Source organism: Mastomys coucha, unplaced genomic scaffold (genome assembly GCF_008632895.1).
Source record: "Mastomys coucha isolate ucsf_1 unplaced genomic scaffold, UCSF_Mcou_1 pScaffold22, whole genome shotgun sequence".
NCBI classification, from domain to species: Eukaryota; Metazoa; Chordata; class Mammalia; order Rodentia; family Muridae; genus Mastomys; species Mastomys coucha.
In genome coordinates this window covers 30622426-30641827 of record NW_022196905.1, presented here as the reverse complement: position 1 = coordinate 30641827, position 19402 = coordinate 30622426, and the positions used below count along the sequence as shown (strand labels likewise).

At 50.1% G+C, this 19402-nt stretch overlaps 2 protein-coding genes across 3 annotated transcripts in view; one reads left to right on the top strand and one right to left on the bottom strand.

Annotated features, from left to right (window-relative positions):
• The window catches only part of Sorcs2 (sortilin related VPS10 domain containing receptor 2), a 365519-nt gene that overhangs the window by 160962 nt on the left and 185155 nt on the right, over positions 1 to 19402 (top strand). The gene's annotated exons all lie outside the window — the stretch shown is intronic.
• Positions 13407 to 16024, bottom strand: Psapl1 (prosaposin like 1). The gene has a single exon (XM_031341823.1). The coding sequence runs from the start codon at positions 15981 to 15983 to the stop codon at positions 14400 to 14402; it is 1584 nt and encodes a 527-aa protein (XP_031197683.1). The 5' UTR covers positions 15984 to 16024; the 3' UTR covers positions 13407 to 14399.

Here is a 19402-nt window from a genome sequence, read left to right as displayed (position 1 = left end):
TATCTCCCTCACACCTCGTTTACACAGTCAGAACCCAGGCCTGACACATACAGCACACGCTCGCCCCTGAATGGCACCCAATGCATATTTTCATAGACTGTGCCAAGATATCATGGTTTGTAAATGCCAAGTGGGAGGGATTATAACTCTGAAACTCAATAGCTGGGCCAACTGCTCCCAACACTCCTCACTATTAAGAAGAATGCGTCTTCTGTGGAGGCAGGAACCATGATGTGTATATCCCAGCTTGCTTTTCCCAAAGGAGAGGTGGATAGACTGGAGGCAGGGTGTTTGACCTGCCCATGAGGCAGCTGTGACTTCCAGGGGATACAGTGCATTTGTCAGTGGCCTGGATGCCAGAACTGGCACAGCATGGGTTGCTGATGGTTCCTTGTCAGCAGGGAAAGCTGGGTAAGTGCAGCCACAGCTGCCAGAGAAGAACACTGAAGGGCAGTGTTTTGTGCCCTGGTGGCATCTGGAGGGTGCCAGTCTTGCAATGTTGGGCTGATGTTAAGTGTTTCAGAGCATTGTGTGCCAGGCTTTGCCATGGCCTGTGTGTATGCACAAAGAAGTTGGTTTTGATCTTTGCTCAGTCCCTATCCTTCCTGGCAATCTCAGGGACTTCTTGTCCAAGGATCCCAGTGGTTCGACCCAGACCCATTTCCCACAGCTATTACGAAGATAGCTTTTATCCCAGAGATGGCATTTGTCATGGCATGGTGTATGTAATGTTTGTGGATTGTTGAGGGGTCAGAGGTCCCTTCTGCCCTCCCCCCCATGGCTTCAAATATGGCTTCTCTTCAGCTACTTGCCTACAGAGAGCTGAGTTAAACTTAAAACAAGCCTCAGGGCAGGTAGGAATCTCAAGAGAGTCCCTGACTTGGAAGCTTTTGATTCTAGTCAATAAATAATCATTTGACATGAAGCAGCATTTGTGGGCCTGGTACACACTTGCAATCCTAACACGTTGGAGGCTGAGTCAGAGTCCAGACTGTGTTGTACTGTGAGGGACAGACCAACCAGGGATGAGATTTGTGAAAACCCAAAGACATCCTTCTGTGTCCTCAGTCCCCAGTAGCCCCTTACCCATCCATCATCCATCCATCCATCCATCCATCCATCCATCCATCCATCCATCTAACCTTGCTTTCTGCCTCCCCTTCCTCTACCTTTGGTTCTCCACCCCTCTTACCTTTCTATTCATCTCCACTCTATCATCTCTTTACCTATTTACCTTCCATTCAGCATCTGTTTCCTCACCCACACTTCCACACAACTGTCCATCCACCATCTGCTTATATAGCTGTCGATCATTCATGTAACTATCTACCAAACTATAGGTTCACCCACCATTCTCTATTCATTCATCCAACCATCCACTCACTCAACCATCCATCTATGTGGTTTGAATGTGATGTGTCCCCCATTGGCTGGCCTGTCGGAGCACTTGTCCCTACTTCTGTTAATTCTTTGCTTCCTGTGTGTGAATTCAGTGTGAGCAGGCAGCCTCTGCCACTTCCACCATGCCTTCCTTGCCTGTTGCAGTGTCATCTCCACCATTATGGACTGTATTCCTCTGGAACTGTGAGCCAAAATAAGCCCCTCCTGCCTTAAGTTGCTTTTGTAAGTATATTTTATTACAGCAACAGTGAAGTAACGAAGACAATATCAATTCATCATTCACCCTCTGTCAACTCACCTATTCATGGACTCATTCATTATCCATCTATTTATTTATCCATTCATCCATCTATTATCATCAAATATCTATCTACACCTACATTATCATCCACCTATTCCCTTATCCATCCAGCCTTCATTTATGAATTCTCTACTCACCCGCCCATCATTAATCTATCGTTACCCACTCATTGTCCATTCAACCATCCATCTACCTATACATGCTTGCTCTACTTATCCATTCATCATCCTATATCTACCAATCCATCCACTGTTCATCCACTCACCCTCCATTCCATTCATCACTCATTCATCCTTCATCCTCCATCATCCACTCACCCATCCCATCGTTAATCTATTCATAATTTTTCATCCATCATATGTACCTACCTAAAACTATTCAGGAACCCAGCCCCCATCCATTCCAGCCACCCAGTGCTGCATTCATTATTCATCTGTTCATCTTCCATCTGTCATCCATTTATCTAGACTTTCAGTTAGGGTAGACCATAAGTGGTACCCAAGACTCTAAGTGTAGAGTGATACAGATGACAAAGCCGCTCATGACAGTGTGATATAGTCCTCACTGACATGAGACTTAGAAAAACAGGGAAGCTCTAAACATGTCATCCTACTGGAGAGTGTAGCCATTAAGAAGGACATCTTGAAAGAATCTTTTCTCTCCCAAGATGGCTCTGCCTGTGCAGTACCCAGCCCAGTTCCTCCTCATCCCCATGGATGGCCCTCCTGAAAACCTCTGTCAAGTTTCTATAGCCACCAATTCTTCAGTAACCCTAAACTATATCAGAGAAATACTGAGGGCAGCATTGGTTCCTGAGGGTAATGGCAGCATTGTGCTGTCCTATTCTGACCAGGCCTGTAATGTAGCCTCTTAGTTGACCTGACACTCAGTCTCATGGCCTTCACTCTGGCCTTGGGGCTGCCTCTCTTTCACGCATCCCTTCTCAATCTACAGAATCCCAATATTTGACCCAGGTCTGGTGTGCTGGAATGGTCATCCTACAATGACACTGTGATGTGGCTATTCCATGTATGAAAGAGCTCCCAGGAGAAAGCTGGCCTGTAGGTCAAAAGCATGCCTTTGGTAGTGTTTGCCTGGAGTGGCCATGGCTTCTCTCCTACTATGATGGCAGTTGACCCAGGTGGATGAGCCCCACCTTCTAGGTCCACATACAATAACTGTCTTGGATGCTCTTTTGAGAATAGAAGACAGTACTGGTGGAGAGGGTCCTGGGTGGTCTGAGTCTCAGGCCTGTGTTGAGCCCAAACCCTTCTTAGACATTGGGACCTCCCCCTCTGGAGTTGTCTACCACTGTTATCACCGACCCCTGGGCTGGGGCCTCCCTAAAGCCTCTGTTTCTGCCCCAGAAGCCCTTCCCAGTCCCACATCCTATTCTGAGTGGTCAAGTGCCTCCACCAGATCTCCCAGGACTGGAGTGACAGCCAGCCACATGTTCCCCGTGTCAATGTCCTCTGCTTCCTAGGATCTCGTCTTTCTGTGTTCTGTGCTATAGCAGAGTCTCAGACCAGAGTGAGGCTGGGTTTTTGTTGAACTGAACAACACCTCCGAGGTGTCACCCTGGCTTTCAGCACTCAGACCTTTGCTCCTTTACACAGGACATTGGGTAAGGCTATGGTCATTTAGGGAGGATCTTGGAAAGGGTGTTGACAACTTTCCCTCTAGAAGATTCTCCACTAAGAAAATGCCTGCTAAATATAACTTATGATCACCACAGAACTTTGAAAAACTATAAAATAGATGAGGCCTAAAAGCAATCCTTGTGTTAGTCCCACCCCCATGAGATTAAAACTATTAATATCTGAGATGAATATTCTCTCCAGACTTTTTAAGATGCAAATATATACATGTTTTATAAATGTTGAATCCCAAAGGAATTATGTATTAAACATTTTCTTATGCTCCAGCATGTTTTCACAGCCGCTATTTTTAATGGCTGTGTAATATACCCCGATCTAAAGAAGGTATCATTTGTTTAACCAAGGTCTTTCTTGGTTTCAGACATCTGAGTCACTTTCAATTACCACTAAGGTGAAGAAGATGTGAAATGTGCAGAGCTGCAGCACTGTGCCTGTAGGTACATCACCCGGCGCCTTGGAGTCTGCTTTAGGATATGTGCCTGAGCATGGACATTCTCTCCTGCATGTTGGAGTTTGGGGTGCTGGGATTCTGATGTGTCTGAGCATGTGGCAGGTTTGTTGAAACTACTGTTGATGCTACTGGGGAGCCAAGAAACTGAAGAGCCATTTAGATAAGAAGATAACTCTTCCTAGAGTGGCTGTCTCCTAGTTGAGGAAGGCCTGCCTAACAGAGTGGAAAGCAGTCATATTCATGGTTCTGTAAACCCAGTTTATGGACAGTGGCCTCTGATCCCCGAGCACCTTCACTAGGGACTCTTCTCAATGCTGTGATATCTGACAAAGAAACCAAAGGAAGGGTCTGGCGTTTGGCTCGTGGTTTGAGGGTGCACAGTCCCTCATGGTGGAAAAACCATGCCAGGTATGTGAGGCAGCTGGTCACATTGTATCCACAGTCAGGAAGCAGAGAGCTGGAGGAAGGGAGAGAGGGGGAGTGGGGAATGCTGGCCCTCAGCTCACTTTCTCCTTTTTTCTCTGTCCTACGCTTCAGTCCATAGAATGGTGTTACCTACCCAAGGTCAAGATAGGTCTTCTCTTTTAGTTAAATCTTTCTGGAAATTACCTCACAGACATTCATGGAATTGTGTCTCCTGGCGATTCTAGATCCTGTTGAGGTGAAAATGGATGTTAGCCATCATACCTTGGCTCTGTATAAGCAAGCCTGTTGCTGTCAGTTCTGAGCTAGCTGCTGATGGCATGATAGTGACCTTCATCCTCCATCCTGTTAGCCTGAGCTCATACACAGCTCCAGAAGAGGGATCAGGAAGGTGGAAACATGCAGGCTCAGAACTTTCACAGCATTCTTTCTGCCATGTTTCATAGGTAAAGCAACTCATAGAGAAGAAAAGCCTGGGTTCAGACAAGGGTTTGCATACAGAGAGAAAACCACTGCACATGGATTTAACACCAGGAAGGAACTAACTGAAGCCATTGCTTTCAATAGGGCTGGAGATCTATGGAGGCATATAGAAACAGGAACAGTATAGTGGAGCCCAAATGGCGGAGAAAGAAGCTGGGACTCAATCCCGGGGTTGTTTTTCTACTAAACAGGGTTCCTTTATGGGGACCATCTGGTCACAGACATTGTGTCAGGGCCAGCTCTGAGCATTGCTGTGGAGCAGAGGTGCTAAGGCCTGGGTGGCCTTTGGGACCCACATTACTGATATCCACCACCACCATTGTGTTGAGTCTGGACCAGGGATGTCTGGGCCTTGCCTGACTCAGGGTTTCTACTGGAGTTTCTGTCACTGCTCTCTCAGCCTCTAGCACACCATCCTCCTGGTATATATGTGGGGTGACTCTCTGCAGCCCTTGTTCTTTGAATGCAGGGGTCGATCTCTCCCAGGGGAGTGCTCCCATCTCAAACGCTCTCCACAAACCTTGGTCTTTGGACTTACTGTGAAGGGCATGCTGGAATTGAGAGTTGTGTAAGCTCTTCCCCAGTGAGAGGTTGTCTGCACCGCCCCTGGTGCCTGACTGAGACAGAAGGGTAGAGTAGAGGTGGGCAGAATAGAAGCTAGACTCAGAAATGGCACTCTGCACCAGTATAGGTAATTGTAGCCCAACAGCCCAGGGGATTACTCGTGTAAAGACGACTAGGAGAGTTACGAGCCCTTGTCCTCTAACAACTCTCCTTTAAGCATCACAGGTTCCTTCCATATTGTAGCTCTACATACTCGCAACTCCTGACTAGGTCTAGGCATGCAGTCAGTGCCTGCCTCAGGCAGAAGAGGTCAGAGTACAGGGAGTACATGGGAGGCCCTGCTTCTTATCCCAACCTGGGTCACATGTGTACTCCAGGAAGATCAGAAAGATAGTACACTGTGCACCTGGAGATGGACTTGCCATGACCACCTGGCCACAGTGGCACTGTGCTCATTACATGCAGCAGACCCATGTGTGAAGTTGACTGCACCATGGACTGACTGTAGAACACTGGGAAATGTCTTTTTCAGTGCCCAACATTCTCATCTGCACATGGTCACAGCAACAGTCTCTCTCCCTATCGGGTCCCATGACCTCCGATGTACAAGACCTGGCTAAGCCCAAACCCCATTACCCAGGGCCAACTTAGACAAAATATCCTGGCCTCTCGTCTTGTTGATGAGGGTCAATGGGCACTGGAGGACCTATAGAAATTCATGATGTTCTCCTTTGTCCAACCAGAGGCAGGTGTCATGGGACACAGGAGGCAGGAGCTCAAGCATAACCTTGGAAGGTGGCTCTGGTCTTGTGTACACCCGTAACCCACACCCTTTCCTACCTCTGCCAAGCCACTGCCTTGTAGCTTAGAACCTGCTCACCAGCTAAGCTCAAAAGCACTACACCCCAGGGAGTGTGTCGGAATTCAGAACTCGCCACCTGCTAGGCCTGTGTGGTATGTGTGATGCCACATGAAGCTTAAGTAGTTCACAGGCTTGGCACTGAGCCACCTGCTGCCTCTGTGCCCACCATTCCGAGGAGAGCAGGGGGCTACCTGCACTTTGAAATGTTTCACCAGCAGATGGCCGCCATCGCTTCTGTTTGGCTTTGTTTCCCTCTGTGTAGGAGTCTTCTCTGGCCCGGTGCCTGGTCCTCTCTTACACAGGCAGGCTCCGCAGCTCAGAGCCTTCCTCACCCATTCTGCATTTGATTTAAAATTCTACTTGGGTTCCCATCAGGACTGCTGGCTAGAGCCTGTAGAAAGCAGTAGGCTTGGAGATCAGAGGGAATAGTCTAACCTCAAACTACCTGCCCATCCATGGCTTCTCCATCTCTTCTGAGCAGCCAGAGTCCAGGCTTTCAGAGTAAAGATTTGAGTTCAAATCCTTACTCTACTTCTTATAAGCTGTGTGGCCTTAGAAAAACTGCTAGTTGCCTCTGAGCCCTTGTCTATGGAATAAGGATGGCTGTATGGACTTGGTTTGGGGCTCCAATTAATGGATGTAGGATGGACAGGCCAGTGCCTGGCTCTGATGATTCTGACACTATTCCTTATTGTTCTCTGAGAAACTCCTGTTCCTTACAGTGGTGGGGCAGAGGGACCAGGCTTCCAAATCTTGTGGATCCCTCTCTATGGTGGCATGTACCTCCAAACTTACAGGGCCAACACTTCTCTCTACCACATGGAGCCTGAGCCACCATCTTGCCTCCCAAGGGGTCCAGAACCTCTACCACCCTTTCCTGTCACCATGTTCCCATCACCTCTGTAGAGACAACTGCTCTGCTCTGTCCTACATGTCCTCTGCCTCCTCTGAACTGGGGGGAGTCATAGTGCTTCCTGTACACAGAAAGCAGGATCCAGGGGGCTACTTGGAGAGAAAGGCAGCAGAGGGCAGCTTGACCTCTGCCCTCCTGACCTCTTACACCTTTTGGGTGAAGTAGAGGGCAGAATGGGACTGACCTGCGCATCTCAGCATGTTTGCTGTTGCTGCAACAAAATACCCAAGACTGTGTAAGTTACAAAGCACAGAGGTTTACTTAGCTCAGAGTTCTGGACACTAAAGGGCCACAGTATAACTCCAACACATATTCCTCCAACGAGGGCCACATACTACATTGTCCCAGCCTTCCATGTCAAGGCAGAATAGATATATGAATGGATCTTTTTTTTTTTCTCTTATAAAGCTACCAATGCCACGTTGTATTCTCGATCATGGCCCCCACACATGCATTTTAGAGGGCACATCACAACATGGCAGATAGCTCCAGCCAAGCTCATGCAAGCTTCTGCTACTTGTCCCACATCGTGCGCATCGTACATCACGGACCTCAAGATGGCTCTCTGTGTTATGCTGGTGTAACCAACCATTGTCCTCTATCCCTGCCCTGCCCCATCTCCTCCTTGCCTCAGGACTGATACCCCCTCCGTACCCTTAGGAAGACCTAGTGGCTGGAACTTTTTTCCCCCATGTGCCTTGTTGGGCTGTAGAGAGAAGCACTTGCTGCAGGGAATCCTGCCTTAGTCTGCTAACTCCCTCTTGTCTGCCTGTATCAGTCATGGGTCCAGCGATGATTCCCTGTAAGGGAGGGGCCTGGGAACCCAGCTAGCCTGTGTGTACTGTACACATGCTGTGGCTCTGAGGTCAGCACAGAGCTGGAGAAGGAAATCAAGTCTGGCACCCCTGTATGTTCACCCATGTGCAAAGCGGGTGCCCTGTGGACTGGCTGTGGGCCCCATGGAAATCTTTGTCTGTTTTGCTCAGAATTCTCTCCTGCACTGGGGCACAGCCATAGGTACTTCTCTGCAGAGGTCCATGAGTCACAGCTAGAATTGGGTTACGTTTCCTATGTGGTGTGCTCTGATTCCCATCTCTCCTTCATCTCAGCCTCTCCAGCCTCTAAAACTCCCACCCAGATACCTGCCCTAGTCATGATGAGGTCCCCATACTCCCATCTTGCCCCTAAGGCCAACTTCCAAAGGACAGAACCTTTCCTGCTCCCTAACTCCCTCTCGTCTGCCTATATCAGTCATGGGTCCAGCGATGATTCCCTGTAAGGGAGGGGCCTGGGAACCCAGCTAGCCTGTGTGGACTGTGCACATGCTGTGGCTCTGAGGTCAACACAGACCTGCTGCCCAGCTTAGAACTGGCCCCTGGCTTCCATCATACTCAGAGGTCCATGTGACCCTTGGACATACCCACTAGGACCCTCAACCTCCTGCCCCTGGCTAGCCATCCAAAGCCTCCTCTCTTGCTCTAGCCAGCCTACCTCTCCTCCCCGCTGCCCTTGCCATCTGTACCCCATCTCAGCTCTGTCCTGAGCCCTCTAACCTTTCTAACCTGTCAGCTTCCAGCAGAATGGTCTCCCCAGAGCTGCCTGCTGGCTCTACCTGAAGCATCTCTCTTCTGAGGTGCTCTAGCCCTCTTGTTTTCTCACCACTGAGTTTCTCACAGCCTCCTGGGATTGCACACAATCCTTAAGATTTTTGTATTATTTTGACATTATATTAATGTCATTTTCCTTTCAAATGTCATTGCTGGCATTATTTCCTTGTATGTGGCTCATCTGCCTTGCATGTAAAGTAGCAGGCTTGAGTGAATATCAACCTTCTCAGTGACAGTTCTGTTCCCCCCACCTCCCCACCCCCAGCTCCCATTACCACCATCCCCACCTCCTGTGCTTTGAGAGCTTCTGGCTCTGTATAGCCTGTGGGATAGTATTAGTCTTTCCCAGTCCCCCCAGCCCCCTGCACATCTCCCGCTGATGGAGAGCTGAGCCATGGAGTTCTCTTCATCTTCAACCTGAGATGCTAACCTGGTCTATTCTGTTTAGATGGCCCAACCTTCATGCTTGCTCCACACCTGGCTTGGGACAACTTTCAGGAAGCCTGGGCGTTCCTTGGTTTCCTCAGGGTGTGGTGCTTTCTGTGGCTCCTCATGTCTCAGGGCTTTGGGAATAGTGGGGTGCTTGTGAATGTGTGACAGCCAGCAGGCCTAGAAAAGTAGGACACCCTCCACCTGCAGCGTGTAGTATTGGCCAGTGCCAACACTGTGAATTCCCCTACCATGGCCAGCTTCAAGCTGACAAGGCACGTTCCCGAATATGGAGTGGTTAGCGGCGTTGCCTTCATCCTTTCTCCACAGCTACATGAGCACAGTGGTTCCCTGCTGTCTAGGCTCTGGAGTCCTGAAATTTCATAGGAGCTTCTGGGGCTGTGTGCAGTGGCCAGGAGGGCATGGCTGGCCGGACAGAGCTAATGGAACATTTCCACCTTGTCCCAGAGCTGTGGTCTCCTGGCTTGTCACCCTCCCTAACCCTAATATCTTCCTCGACTGTGTGTGAGTGGTGATGGACACCAAGGCACTGGGCTGGAAAATAGCAACTGCTGGTTCTGGGGGCCTGGTTCTGGAACGTTTTGTCAGTTTTGAGTCTCTGATTCCCCACACCCTGTAGAAAGCCCCAAGAAGTGTGGTGGCTATGGGGAAGTGCTCTGTCTCACTTATCTGGGCCTGGGAGCCCATTGTCCCTAGATGTGTCCTCTGACCTCTGTTGACTTCATGTCTTTGCCTGCCCTTCCTGGATACTTATCCTGATCTCAGAGCTATGGAACCTGGGTATACAGTCCCCTGTGCTGAGGGAAGAGGTCATAAGGAAAGATCTTGCTTAAAGTCTCCAACTGTGGTGATCACACCACTCCTGGTGACAGTGGCTGTCTGTGCCGGTATGCAACCCTCAGCATGAGTTTCTGCGGCTGTCACACAGAACCTCCACACTGACCTGGCTTTCTGTAAAAGAGTCTCAACAGAGATCAGCAGGACCTGGGACGTAGATGTGGCATGTGCAGGCACCGGGAGAGGTGATTTTGTTTCAAGATCCTGTAAGCCCTCCTGAGTTATCTGCCTCCCACTTACCTATGTCGGGGGGGGGGGCGCAAATCTCTCTGATATGAGCTGTAATTTGAGAGAATCAGGCCATGAGGTCTCTGTAGAACCTGGCATGGGTGCTGTCCTGGGTGGACACCTGTGGGCCCAATTAGGGGAACTAGGGAACCCAGATATTCTGGTTCAGGTGTGGCTTCTCGATTCCAGGACTGCATGGACCTCCCTGGGCTTGCTTCATCCCTTCAGATGCCAGCATTACATTTGGCCAACTTAGCAGCTAGCAGGCAATCAGGCTTGTCATGTTCCCCAAATCTCTGACCCTAGAACACTGTAAAATGATAGCAGCTTCCAGAATCCTAGGGGGCTGGCCTAAGTGGTCTTGGACAGTGTCCCAAGTAACTTCTCTCTTGAGATGGGAATCATTGGATCCAGGTCCCAAAGAATCCTGCTTACAAAAGAGCCACTCTCCCTTTCTGCTCTTCTCGGGCCTTTCTTTTGTGGCCTAGGGATTGCCACCCTGAGAAACTGGTTTGGAAGTGGTGTGACTTTCCCTTGTCTTCCAAAATGATTTCTACTGTCCTAAGTAAGTGGCTTAGGTTGTGTGTCACCCTCTCAGGTTAGAAGCGCAATCATGACTAGTCCCTCCTAGTTTGGTAGAGAGCTCTTAGGCAACAGCAAGGCTTTCCAGCTGCACCTGGGTGTTAAGATGTCCAGGCCATGCCCCCTTCCTTCACAGCTGGTGGAGGGGTCCTGCTCAGCCGTTAGGCATGTTTGCTTTGGCCAGCAGAGGACTTTCAACTGGCTTTATGGAGCCTTCAGCATAGAGGCACACTACGAAGCTCTCACGGGTGCAGCCTGAGGTTCCAGCTCCATTGATGACATTGAAAGGATCAGTAGTGGCTTAGTGTCCTCATAAAGACATCCTTCTTGGGCTTATAGGATGGATGATCTCATTGCCCACCTGCCCCCCTCGACTGTGGTGTTTAGCTGCTGTTCGGTGCTGGTTGCAGAGAAAACTGCTTCTTTCAAGCCATGAAATCCTTGAGGGGGCTCCTAGGGTGAGGACCTGCTGCTCTCTCCCACATTCATGGTACAGACTCTGGAATCTGGGAGCTGGGTAGCACCAGGAAGCAGGTGAACAGGTAGATTAGAGCCTGCAACGATTCTGGGGCTTCACTTTCCAGGGGGCCCACCCACCCAAATCTGGAAGGGACCTTCCAGCACAAATAGCTTCCCTGAGGGTAACCTTCAAGTTACCCTCCTTGGGCTCTGTGTCTTCGAAGTGTGTAGATGCCACTCCCTGGCAGGAAAATATGAACATGCCATTGGAGAAAAAGAGGCGAAGCAGGATGAAGGGGACAGCAGTGGGGTCTTCCCTGGTCTCTCGTGGGCACCGGCTTTGGAAGGGGCTACCTCATGGACTGCTCTCTAAATTTTCCAGAAGTGCCTAGAGTTTGTGTAAATTATTTGCAAAGAAAAAGAAAGGATGTTAGACTGCTCTGTGGAGCCTTCAGGGTAGAGGCGTGTGAAGCTCTCACGGGTGCAGGCTGAGGTAGAAGCTCTACTGGGGGACACTGAAGGGGTCCACAGTGGTTCAGTGTTCTCACAAGGACATCCCTCTTGGGTTGAAGCATGGGGACCTGGGCCCATCAGGTCCATATTTGCTACTGATCTATCATTTTGAAGGCTGTTTTTAGCAAATGGCCCAGGGGCCAAACCCTTAACCCCAAACCTTTCAAACCCTGATCCCTAAAACCCCCAAGGAATTCAGAAGCCGTGGACCCTGGTAGAGTTCCTACCCATCTAAATCTCTGTCTGGTGGTGGCATCTGATGGATGCCTATGGCCTGTGTAGTAGAAGTTTCTAGCATCTTCCACCTCTGCAGCCTGACAGAACTTCTGCTCCCATCTTAATCAGGGCACTGTGGTCCCCACCTCCAGTCACTTCATGTTCTGCATCCCACCCTCACGGGTAGGATTTGTCTCACTGGCAGGTCTGGTGAGGATGGCTGCTCTTCCTGAGGTCCCTTCAGAAGCAAGCAGCATAGGAAGCTGTCTGGTTGGTCCCTGTCCCTCTGCTGAGCTGCCATTCCTGGCCACTAGGTGAATTTGTGGGTCCCATGGGAGTTGCTGCTGTCACCCCTACTGCCCACCCCTCCTCTTGTCCCTCTCCCATGAGCCACAAGGTGCAGGATGAGTAAAGACCAAGAATGTGGATCCATTGGAGTCTTTGTGACTGGGTATAGGAGAAAACCTGTGTCTTGCCAGCCAGTGTGCAGTGGGCCTGTGGGTTCTTGTCATGTGCGTTTTGTGGCAGGCTCCTGCAGACCATGTGTTTGTGTGTGGGCACATTTGATCAGTATTCTGTGGAAGCAGCTGTCTCCAGGCCCGGAGCTGAGGGGAGTAGGGGGATGGAATGAGGAGAGGCCTCACTCTGCCTGTTCCTCACTGTGGATCTGGGTTGGAAGCAGTAAAATGGGTTCAGGGACAAAGAAGATTTGGCACTCACCACCTCTTGGTCTCCAGCAGGCCAGGCTTATGTGACTGGTGACGTCTCTATGGAAATGTGAGGTCAAGATAGTAGTGGCATGTCACATACAACCGTTAGCAAGTGTCCCTCTGGCTCGATGTCAGAACAGAGGGGGGTCTACTTAAGGCTCCTAGGGAGATGAGTGGGTTTCAGATGATGACTGGTGACCTCAATCTATGCTTTGGGATCTGATCCTCAAGGCCACATCTGTGCATGGGTCGTAGCGGGCCCCGCTTTTCTCTTCTTGCTCAGGGATGACCAGGCAACAATTCCAGCACACAGGACTCAAGAAGTTCTGGCTAGTTATACCCATGCCCCCGAATGATGGCCCAGATCAAAACAGTAGCCTAAGAACCCAGTGTGTCCCTCAGGAGAGAGCACCTATTCATACTAAAGGCCAGCCAAGCCAAGCAAGTCTCATGCCCACCCAGTGAGCTCTGACAGGAACTCATGTGCACATGCCACAGATGTTTGAGCGTCTGCTGCGTTGCGTGCAGGTCTTGGGCTGGACTTGAGGCCTTTGCAGAAAGCTATCAATCCAGGGGCTGTCAGTGAGGAGCTCATGAGGCACTGAAGACTGTGAATAAAAGGCAGGCAGTGGGCACCTGAGATAGGCAAGCCTACCCACTGGAGGAACACCCATGGGAGGCTGTGAGGAAGGGATTATGAAGCCCCAGAGACCATGTTCTTCCATTAGAATAAAAACAGCAAACATCGTTTGGAGAAAGCATCTCGTTTATATAAACTTGTTTGGTCAGACTCCCCAGAGACCCTACCGATTCCCAAGATAGGTTTTGCTGATCCTGGTAGGTCATTGGGTACCAGTCTCTAAGTGAAAGAACTTGAAGACAATCTCCTAAAACTGTCTCAACACTCCTATGTGGCAACACGATCTTCCCAGTCTACAGATTAGAAAACTGAGGCTCAGCAGACTGCTGACTAGGGTAGACCTCTTGCTACTGCCTATGTTACAGCCACTCCACACCCCTCAGGGCTTTCCCTAGGGCTCACCCAGTAGGGTTTTTTTTTTTTCTCCTGATTTTAAGTACACCCCAGATTGCTTAGCACTAGCGTGGCTGGAGTCTGGGTGAGTGGACAGATTCCTCTTGGTAGGACAAGTTATGGGCAAGAGTCATGTAAAATCCAAATGTCCCTTGTAGGTGGTAGCCAGTGACCCAGGACCCTCCCTCAGAGAAGTCCAGAGCCACTCATGTCCCAGCTACACTGCTGGGAACCAGCGAGAGAGATTCTAGCCTAGAATACTCAATCTCCACCCCAAGCTATTGGTAAGAGCCATTAGCCTGACTAGTGAAGGTCCCATCTACCTACCTACCCCTTACCTACCTGCTCTCACCCTACAAGGGAGGCCTCTGACGGGTTTCTCTAGGCCATCAGCATCACAGCATGACAGGAGAGGGTGACTTACTGGGGCAGGGGTGAGGAGGACTCCCCATTTGTAGCAAAGGTGGAGGAGAGCTTCTGTTTGTCAGAGACAGTGGTGAGGGCAGAGACAGAAAAATGACACTGCCCAGCATCAGGAAATCATGGCTTTGAATGTCAGCTCCGCTCTGCCCTACCCTGCTCAGAGCCTCAGTTTTTTTTTTTTTATCTATGACATGAGGGTAACACCCACTTCATAGGGTCCCCTTGGGAGGCAGAAGTCTGCAGATGGGTTGGGCCCTGGCAGGCTTTGGGTTCTGGTGGCCACAGTTATGGCTGCTCATTGGTTTTGGAGATGGGCTTTTTCCACACAAGGCGCTGGCAGTGCTCCATGGCATCACACATCTCAGCAGCCTCTGGGCTCTTGCACCAGAAGCGGGGGCCCATGACGCACTGATCTGTGCCTAGAAGTGGAACCTTGGAGCCGTGGCAGGCCCCCATCTTCTTGCATAGGTCCGTGGGGTTCATCATGAACCTGAGGCTCTCTATGAGCACAGGTTCATACTCGGCCACAAAACGGTTGCACTGCAGCACGTAAGGCAACGGCAGGATCCGGCAGCCACCTTTGAAGGCATTCAGAATGTCCCGCTTGGTGCTCTTGTGGTCCAGATTCTGGGAAGACACGCCCAGCAGCCTTTTGCACCCTTGGCAGAAGCTGCCCTGGTTTTCTTCATCCACTGGCAGGGATGGTGTGGTTGTCGCCACCCTGGAGATGGACCTAGCCTGCCTTTTGTTGCCACACAGCCTGATGGTGTCACACACTTTCTCTGGGGTGACTCTAGACACGAGCTGCACCAAGCTGGGGCTGTAGGTGTCCACAAGGGTGATGCATTGCTGGACTAGAGACTCAGGCATTATGGAGCACACTCGCTCCAGAGTGTGGCTGATGAGGGCTTCTGTGCTATTGGTCTCAAGCCACTTGTCCACCTCCTGGATTACGTTCAAGCACACCTCGCATGTCAGGCCCAACTGCATCTGCAACTCGTTCTTCTTCGGCATCTCCATCTCCAGAGAGGGGACTCCATCCATAGCGGCCACTTGAGCCAGCCAGTGGGCCGACTCTCTCTGCTCCTCACAGAAGCCCCCCTTCCTGCAGATCTCCTGTGGGGGGAGACTCTGCAGTGTTTGCTTAGCAGGGACAAATTGCCAATGGATGTAGTTCTTGCAGAGGTCAGCCAGGCCAGGCCCCATGGACTGACACTGATTCTGGACAGTTACCTCTGCCAAGGTCAAGTTAGACGCTTGAGTACCCTGGAGCAGGGAGATCAGCTGGACACAATCATGACACACGGCACCCTCAGGCGTCTGTGATGGGTGGAAGCTCAGGGCCCCATTCGATAAGAATGGGGCCACCACCTCCTTTGCCTCCTCCTGGGTCAGCGGTCTCTCCGAGGTGGTCATGGCTAGGTGCCTCTGAAGGGGTTCACAGAGGGTGAGTGCAGTGCATACCGGAGCCAGGCCAGTGCCTGGAGCTCCACGGAGCATGCCCAGAACAGCTGCGCTGTGGTTGTCCACCATCCATTTGCACTTAGCTGAAGACTCCTGGCTTGGAAGCCACTCACAGGTCTTCATCACTGATGCCAAAATGTCCAACTCTGTAGCATCCGGGTTCACGCCGTTGACAGCAGCAGCGGCCACATCCTGGCATACACTGCAGGGCAGGGACTTGACTGTGGGCTTGTTCCAGACGGCATCCTGGCAGTGCCTCACGGCCCGACACCTTGCAGCTGCCTCCAGGTCCTGACACCATACTTTCGAACCCTTGGCACACTCTCGGGGGAACGAGATGGGACTGGCCTTGGTGGCCCCCAGGAGACCAGACCAGAGAATCAGAGCACACAGCATAATGCCCATGGTTCCACTGGCTGCTCCCTCTGGCTTGGCTCTCGCTATAAAACTAGCTCCCCTGTCTAGCCTGCTCAGCAAGGTACCTGCCTCCTGCTCCTCCCAAGCCTGAGTCAGAGCCCCACCTGCCAGGGTGCTGGCACCGTCCTCTCTGGCTTCTGCCTCTTGGCCTTTCTACCTCCTTCTCTCCCCGTGAATAATCACTATTTTCAAAGTTTTGCTTCTTTGGGAATGAAGCTTCTATTCTGTGTCACACCAGGCCTGGAAGAACTGAATTCCTAGAGTGACTTATTTCTAACTGGGCCTCATGGCCACATGCCTGCCACAGGCTCTGGTCCTAAGGCCCAATGTCCAGGGGCTGGCTGGACTGTTGATCCCACAATGCCTGGGTTTCATTCTGGAGACTTCTATGGGAGGCCACGTGTGGGCTGGTGCCTAGCAGATGTGCGTGATGTTTGCCGAGGCTCACATATACAAAAGGGTTTTCTGTTTCACGGCTAGGTCATCTGTTATCTTCTGTAGTTTTGGAAATAAGCGTTAGGCAAGAGCATTGGTACCAGGCAAACACACAGGTGGTCAGAGCCTCATGCTGTTGATTCTGTGGAGGATTCTGATCCCAGACTCACCTGTTCTGATTGACAGGCAGCTCACCGCTCCCACAGGAGTGGCAGATCAGGGACCCTGGGGGCTCTATGGAAGCCCTGCATGCCTTAGTAATGTGAGTCCCACACGTGGGTATCTGTGGCTCAGCTTCTGGGGTTCTGGGTGCCTGAGGAATCCACTTCCCAGTTATGTGGGGCTGGTATCCCAGCTGCCTTTGCAACAGCTTTTGCAAGGAATGCAAATGGTGCCTCCTGTTGCCCTCCCGAGAGGATGGGCTACAGAGAGAATATGGAATGAGGTTCGCTGAGCCCTTTAAATGACTGACTGCCAAGGTCTCTGCTTCCCTTGGGGCAGTGGAGGAAACAGGCTTGGTGGAGTGAGGAGGTTGGGTTCTCTTAGCTGCAGGGCCACCAGGGCCAGCTTGGTGAGCTGTACAGAGACAAGGTGCACTTATCTAGATCTGCCTGGGCAGGCCCTGCTGACTCACCCCAGCGCCTTACCCAGTTGCTGTTTATGGAACACCTACTCACTATTCACTTTGTTTTTGGGGCGCAGGCATTTTTTTCAACCCTACAATCAATTCTGTTTGCTAAATGTGGGACCTGCCATTTGACTCAGTTTTGACCACTCCCCAGAGCCCATCCAGACCCTGCAGTCTACACACTGGCTCAACCCTCTCCACCTGCCTCTCTATATCAGGGTTCCTATGGCCGAGGTGCTGTTAGGAAGGCTTACAGAACCCAGGAAAGATCTATACTTGTGTTGACCAGTGTATCCCTTAGGTCTCAACTTAGGGAAAGGTGGCAACAAGAGATAGGCAGGTCATGGGATCTCAGTGCCTATAGCCAAGAACTGACAAATCTCATTTAAGAATTTCATCTAGAGCACTTGCCCTTTCCCCAGAGTCATGGGTGAGGGATGGCTGAAAGTCCCAGGACTTTAGGCTTGTTGATGGGAAGCACTGTCCACAGGCTGTCAAGGACACCAGCTCAAATCACCTAACTAGTTTAGTAAGTGCAGGCTCAGGGAATACTCCAGGCTTAGGGCCTCTGCTATATTTTGATATAGTTTCTAATTTAGACTATGGTGGCAGAAATAGTTAGAGAACGCCACGCTTTCTCAGTGATCATGCTATCTCACTGATAATATCTACTTACTCTCTCTACACCTATTTTCCTCTTATCCATCTAGCCATCCATCATCCCTTTCATCCTATCTACTTATCTATCCTTCTGTTTATCCATCCTTCTGACCATCTATTTATTCATCTACCCAGTTATCTGTCTATTCATCTGACAGCCACCCAAACACCCATTTTACACACACACACATACACACACACACACGCACACACACACATACACATACACACCTGTCTGTCCACTCTTATATCCATCCAGTTATCTGTCTGTCCATTTACTTGTCCAACCATCTATCTATCTATCCATCCATTCATCTATCCAATTTTCTATCTGCCTGTTCATTCATATATTCACCCAGTCACCTGCCCATTTTTCATCCATCCATCCAATTATGTATATGTCTATCCATCCAGTTATCCATCCATTCACCATCTGTCTATCTGCCTATCCAATTTTCCATGTGTTCTTGTCACCTATCCATTCTTGTCATCTGACCATCCATCCATCCATCCATCCATCCATCCCATCTGTAATGTCTACTATGTATATGTCTGTCCATATGCATAAAATATTTGCATTTAGTGTGTCACAACTGCTGTGGGAGGCCGTGGGTGAAGCCATTGTGTTCCTTTGCCCATTTCTTCCGTGTACCGTTCCTAAGAATGAGGACATTCTCTCCCATGGCCACAGTGCATTTATCAAAACTGAGAACTGCAGTGTTGACACAGCACTGTTGTCACATAGCACTGTTGTCACACAGCATTGTTGTCACACAGTGCTGCTGTCCACCCTACACCTGAGCCAGGCTGTCCCAGTGTCAAAGGTGCTGTGTCCTAGCTGCTTATCTCCCAGGCCCATATTGTCTTGCTCACGTCTGCCTGCAGCCCTGCTAGCCTGGCCTTTTCTTCTGTCACACTGGGGCATAGGCTGGCAACCTTCCCCAATATCCTCATTGGTGATGCTGCTTAACTGGTCCAGCTTGGTCTTATAATGGCCTCCTCCTTCTGCACTGCCCTGGGTCCCCGGAGACACCTGAAACTGGTTAATGTTTTTCTGTACAGGAAAACCTTTCTCCTCTTTTCTCATCCTCTTTTGCTTTCCCCACCCTTTCTTTCCTTCAAAGAAGACTCGTGGCTTTTGATTTTGTTTTTACTGTTCTTAAATCTGACTTCTTGTGATTTCAAATTATTGCTTGTGGTCATTTCTGGTTGGTTTGATGCCCAAATGGCTGCAGTTTTGACCTGTGAGCCCATGGTGCTGCTCTGCGTCTCTTCCTTGTCCCTGTTCTTCCTTAAGCCTCTCATAGCCAGCCATGGCACCACTCCAGGATGTTTGTTCTTTCCTTAGCCAGCCCTGAATTCAGCTTTCCCTCCAAGGGAAGTATTCAGAAGCCATATCTGGAAGCCAGGTGAGTCTGTTAGCCACTCTCATTTCCAGGCCTTCATTGACACAAAACAAAGACATTCTACTTCTATTTATTTATTTATTTATTTATTTATTTATTTATTTTATTAGATATTTTCTTTATTTACATGTCATATGATATCTCCCAGTTTCCCCTCAAAAAAAAAAAAGAAAGAAAGAAAGAAAAGAAAAGAAAGTAAAATAAAACAAAAACAAAACAAACCCCTGTTTCCTCCCTCCTCCCCCTGCTCGCCACCCCACCCTCTCCTGCTTCCTGGC